At 37.0% G+C, this 6,303-nt stretch overlaps 1 protein-coding gene across 1 annotated transcript in view; it reads right to left on the bottom strand.

Moving 5' to 3' along the window:
* Positions 1–1,727: 1,727 nt before the first annotated feature.
* Positions 1,728–6,303, bottom strand: part of acp7 (acid phosphatase 7, tartrate resistant (putative)) — a 53,609-nt gene continuing 49,033 nt past the window's right edge. Inside the window, exons 14-15 of the mRNA XM_063007248.1 lie at positions 5,057–5,194; positions 1,728–2,257 (exon numbers count right to left, since the gene is read on the bottom strand). Coding sequence (XP_062863318.1) covers positions 2,192–2,257; positions 5,057–5,194 — 204 coding nt within the window. The 3' untranslated portion in view covers positions 1,728–2,191. The remainder of the gene's footprint in view (positions 2,258–5,056; positions 5,195–6,303) is intronic.

Genomic DNA, 6,303 nt, shown 5'->3' with positions numbered 1-6,303 from the left:
AAAATACAGACCCAATGACAAATCATGCCAACTACAGTCTTTTCATTCCAGTACAATACATTTTAAATTACATTATTATGTTTTATCACTGCTTTATCCTGGTCAGGGTGCCAGAGAATCACCGTAAATATCACTGTAAACTGATGTGCAATAACTTTACAAGTCGTGCAATAGTACTGTTATTATAGTGGATAAGACACAGCAATGCTGATTGAGTTTTTAAACACCTCACTGTTACTGCTGGACTGAGAATAGTCCACCAACCAAGAATATATCCAGCCAACAGCGCCCCGTGGGCAGCGTCCTGTGACCACTGATGAAGGTCTAGAAGATGACCAACTCAAACAGCAGCAATAGATGAGCGATCGTCTCTGACTTCACATCTACAAGGTGAACCAACTAGACCTTAAGAGACCCTACTAGACCTTACCTGCATAAAGCTCTGACCTCAACCCAATCATTTTAAAGAATCTGTGGTTGCTAAATGAAGGTGAAACCATGCTGTTATGCTCCGAAATCTAGTTAAAAGTGATCCTAAATATTTAGTGGGTGCAAAGACAAAACAAATCTGTAATATTGCATTTAATGAACCTAAGTGTCCAAACTATTACTGAGCATACATCGTTTCAGTTCTTAAAGAAATGTCAATAATATCAAGAGGCAGCCGTCTGCTAGAGTGATTAACCGTTCATACCTGCCAAAGTATAGAAAAGACACAGGAAGCACGATTTATTTTCACCAACTCAACTAGACCAGAGACGTTTTTTTTTTTTGCATCTTAAGCACATTAATTAAAAATAAATACAGCGACACTGTTCCTCAGCCAGACCCTTCAGCACTTTCAGAAAAATGGAATCTGAAAGCTGACACTGACCACAAATGTGTCTAAATGTGTTACATAAGCTGTTTTTTAGACCTGGCCCCCCACCAAAATCCTAAAATCTCGTGATTTACCTGCAATTTACATTTGGAGTCTTTCAGTGAGATCAGAGATAATTAGGGAGAAGAGATCAGTTACGTTATAACGGCTGACGTTTGCGTCAATGGGCAATGTTTTTTGTGCAAACGAAGCATAATCATACACACTAAAACACATGCTGTAACCACAGCTGGGATCTCGAAAACATCGTATCGAATCTCAGCTCTGCCTGCCGGCTGGGCTGAGCAGCCACGTGAACAACGATTGGCCTGTTGGGTTGGACTAAGCCGGATGGGGTCTCTCTCTCATGACTGGTGCAATTTGATGGCACCTGCACAGAGATGAGAAAAGAGTGCTCTCAGAGTGTGTCTCTCCGTACACAGTGCTAAGCTGCACTGCACTGCACTGCACTCGTCAAAGTGTAGGTGATAAGATGCATACGGCATGCTGCCCACGTGTGGCGTGGGTTAGCTTCGTTCTCCTCAATCAGAGCAGGGATCAGCATTGGTGGAGAGGAAGCACGACGCAATCGGGCAATCGGACGCACTAAAAAGGGAGAAAAAGGGGAGAAAATGCATAAATAAAATATAAAAGAAAAATTTTAAGGTTTTTCTGTTTTTTTTTTTCTTTTGTAGGTTTGCATGTGAGTTTATGAGGATTACTTGAGGATTACTTGTATTTTCACTCTTCGGTATATATGTCATGTATCTGCAGAAGTATTTGTTTTGTTTTACATTGTGAAATGAAGAGAAGAAAATCAATAAAGTATAAATCTTAAAAATAACAAAAAGGACTGTGCTGCTTGCGAGTTAAAAAGGCAGCTTTATTGAGATTCAGTAGCAGGTAAAATTATGCAACATTTTAGCTTCCAGTAACATTATCAAAATGTAGATTTAAATTGCACACAGAACAATTTCCTTTGTTGACATCTGGATATGTTTATAATGAGAAATACAAAGCCAAATTTTATTTAAGAATAAAAAATAAAATAATATGTATATTTCAATTTGCATAAATGATTAATATTTTTGATTGGAAATATTAAAAATGACTGTGATTAAGCAGTGTTTAATTTCCTAATAAGAAGTAAACAATGTAATCCTGGCAAGATATGCTTTTTAAAACAGATCCCTGAATACACACCAGATCTTCATAAAGCATTCACTTCTTCACCCAGCTAAAATGTAGCTCAGCAGTATGAAACAATAAAATAATTCTTGAGTAAAAGTGAGTTTGGTCGGTTTCCCTTAATTTCCAGAGACTGATGAGTCTTCAGAGCCAGGCCTCTGCCCCATGAACTTCCTTTATCAGTGTGAAGCTGTCAATGACTTTTCCAGACTGAGGACAGAAAAATTACTTTAGTCAGATGGCTTTTTTGGAAGTCGTTAACCTCACATGTATTATATACAATGGAACAAGTAAGATACTAAGATCCCAAACAAGAGTCTGATTTACTGAAATTTTGCATGTGTACAAACTTGTTCATGCCAGTAAAAAATTTGCAAGATGATTTATGAACAAACTTAACTTACAGTGATTGTGTCTTTTAAACGAACAAATAAACTCTTTCACATGATTCAAATTTAACCCAATCCACAACAGACAAAAAGAGTCATTTAGCATCAGCTGTGTGTGTGCTTAAGTGTGCCAAAATCATGTTAAAATGAATGTCATAAGAGGTCAGGTACTAATCTTGTGCCGTGAAAGCATACACTGATCAGCCATAACATTAAAACCACCTCCTTGTTTCTACACTCACTGTCCATTTTATCAGCTCCACTTACCATATAGAAGCACTTTGCAATTCTACAATTACTAACTGTAGTCCATCTGTTTCTCTGCATGCTTTGTTAGCCCCCTTTCATGCTGTTCTTTAATGGTCAGGACCCCCACAGGACCACTACAGGTTCTTTCGGTGCATATTTGGTCTTCCTCTCTTCATCCTCCATCTGTTTTTTTTTTAACATATCGAGGAAGCCTCTCTCATCTGTTAACACTGTCATGCTAATGCTACCTGGCTAGCTTGTGAGCTGTATCTAATCTGCACAACACTCCATAGCACTTGTAGCAATATTATATAATATGATATTATATGATTATAACAGATTACAGCTGTTGTATTAACTGTGCTGTGGTATGGCGGTATTTGAAAAATCCATACGGTATGGAATGTACCATTACACTGCCCAGCACTACTGTCATATATGCTGCCAAAAATTTGCAAACTGGATCAAAGTTCAACTCTGTGAGTGCATCGTCAAGCTTTAAAAAACGAGTAGTGCAGCTGCCAGGTAAGCGCCACTGCCTCACACCATAGGGAAACAATGGAACAGCCAAAGCAAAGATGGTTTTGCGGTGTATTATAAGAATGCTGCATAAATCTTAAAGTGTCCAGCTTGATGACAAATCTGCAGCAATTTAAATAACAGAAAATTATTTAAGCAGCTTTAACCTCCTACCTAATTATCTGCAAAGAGCAAGGCTTAGTGCACCAAATTACTGAATTAAAACTGAGCAGATAAAATGCATCCCTTTTTTATTTATTTTTTTTGTGTTCTGAGTGAAATTACTAAATGTGCAATCTATTAAACTGCTTGAAAAAATATTCTGTTTGTTTGGGATCTTAATAAATCAGGTCCTTAAATTACATGCCTTGGTAAAAAAAAAATATAGAGAACATAGTGGCTTTTGTTTCCAGTAAAGTACAAAGATTCTTTAACAATGAATAGTGGGTGATGATTCACATTTTCCATTATGTTTCCACAGTAGTTAAATTAAACAATAAAAAGTATTTTTTTGACTGTATATAAAATGCAACATTTGTGCTCAGTTACTGACTCAGGTAGTAGGACATTTATGTATACAGTAGACTGTTATGAACGGTTTACCATACGAACATTTCAGGTTACAAACGATCTTTTTCAACTTAACGTACGAACCGTCTCTCTCTTTCTCTCTCTCTCTCTCTCTCTCTCTCTCTCTCTCTCTCTCTCTCTCTATATATATATATATATATATATATATATATATATATATATATATATATATATATATATACAGTACAGGCCAAAAGTTTGGACACACCTTCTCATTCCTGTGGTTTCTCTTAATTTTTTTTAAATTTTCTACATTGTATATTAATACTAAAGACATCCAAACTATGAAGGAACACATATGGAATTATGTAGTAAACAAAAAAGTGTTAAACAAACCAGAATATGTTTTATATTTTAGATTCTTCAAAGTAGCCATCTTTTGCTTTAATGACAGATTTGCACACTCTTTGAAATTTTCTCAACCAGCTTTATTAGGTTTCCACCTGGAATGGTTTTCAATGAATGTTTGTGCCTTGTCGAGTGAATTTTTGGAATTTGTTGCTTTTTTAATGTGTTTGAGACCATCAGTTGGGTTGTGCAGAGGTAGAGTTGGTAAAATATAAAACATATTCTGGTTTGTTTAACACTTTTTGGTTCACTACATAATTCTTCATAGTTTGGATGTCTTCAGTATTAATCTACAATGTAGAAAATAAAAATAATCAAGAAAAAACATTGAAGAGAAGGTGTGTCCAAACTTTTGGCTGGTGTGTCCAAACTTTTGGCCTGTACTGTATATATACTGTATATATATATATATACACATACAGACATACACTGCCTGGCCAAAAAAAGGGGACATTGAGTAAGAGAGAAGAAGGGAGTTATTTTTTCGTGAAATTACACCTACGAAGCACAACGCTATTTAAATAAATAAGGAAATAATAGAGAAATATGAGAGTTATTGTTGTTTGGTACAGCACACGTACTGTACTGAAATGTGATGTGTGTTTATGTACAGTACAGTACTACTGTGTATTGTTGTTTATTATTATTTATTACAGTAATGTCTATTCTATAATTTAAGATTAAGGGAAAATATACTTGTATTTATAACAAAAAAGACCTTTTAAGACATTAGAAAGGTTAGGTAAGGGGGTGGTTTGGGAGGTCTGGCACGGATTAATTCTAATATACATGATTTCTTATGGGAAAAATAGGTTTAACTAACGAACATTTTGACTCAAGGACAGCCCTTCGGAACCAATTAAATTCGTAAGTCAAGGGTCTACTGTACAGACAAAAAAAAGGACTTTCATACCTGGTCGTCAGACACCTGTTCCAGGAACATGTGTGTGGAGTTGATAAGGTGCAAACGTGTGTAGCCGTAATCGGCACTGCGGAAGGCACTCCAGTCTCGAGGTTTGGGGATGAAGCCGTCATGCTTTTCTCTACATCCCTGAAAAAGCCAAAGCATTTCCATTACTCCTGGTAGTCCTCTTAATAGATTTTTATATTTGACAGTTTCATTCTACTTGCCTCACAGGCTTGCCTGAGCAGATTTTATAACTGGAAAAATCTCTATTCTCTATTTATTATTAGTTATTCCACTATTCATTTACACTGATCAGTCATAACATTAAAACCACCTCCTTGTTTCTACACTCACTGTCCATTTTATCAGCTCTACTTACCATATAAAAGCACTTTGTAGTTCTACAATTACTGACTGTAGTCCATCTGTTTCTCTACATACTTTTTAGCCTGCCTTCACCCTGTTCTTTAATGGTCAGGACCCCCACAGGACCACCACAGAGCAGGTATTATTTGGGTGGTGGATCATTCTCAGCACTGCAGTGACACTGTCATGGTGGGGGTGTGTTAGTGTGTGTTGTGCTGGTATGAGTGGATCAGACACAGCAGCGCAGTGTCCACTCACTGTCCACTCTATTAGACACTCCTACCTAGTTGGTCCACCTTGTAGATGTAAAGTCAGAGACAATCGCTCATCTATTGCTGCTTTTTGAGTCGGTCATCTTCTAGACCTTCATTAGTGGTCACTAATGCCCACGGGGCGCTGTTGGCTGGATATATTTTTGGTTGGTGGACTATTCAGCATGGACTATTTGGTTGGTGTCCAGCAGTGACAGTGAGGTGTTTAAAAACTCCATCAGTGCTGCTGTGTCTTATCCACTCATACCTGCACAACACACACTAACACAATGCTGTGAATGATCCACCACCCAAATAATACCTGCTTTGTAGTGGTCCTGGGAGAGTCCTGACCCTTGAAGAACAGCATCAAAGGGGGGTAAACAAAGCATGCAGAGAAACATACTTACTATATGGTAAGTGGAGCTGATAAAATGGACAATGTGTGTAGAAACAAGGAGGTGGTTTTAATGTTTTGGCTGATGGGTGTATTTATTTGTGAACATGCAATAATGGCTAAAATGTATGTTCATAATCTGGAAAGTAACTTATATAACTGAACATAAATGTATAAGATTCGCTTCAGTCACACTACATGAACAAAAGTATCAGGACACACCTCTTACTCATTGAATT

This window comes from Trichomycterus rosablanca, chromosome 13 (assembly GCF_030014385.1).
Source record: "Trichomycterus rosablanca isolate fTriRos1 chromosome 13, fTriRos1.hap1, whole genome shotgun sequence".
Lineage (NCBI taxonomy): Eukaryota > Metazoa > Chordata > Actinopteri > Siluriformes > Trichomycteridae > Trichomycterus > Trichomycterus rosablanca.
This window is presented reverse-complemented; position numbering and strand designations above follow the sequence as displayed.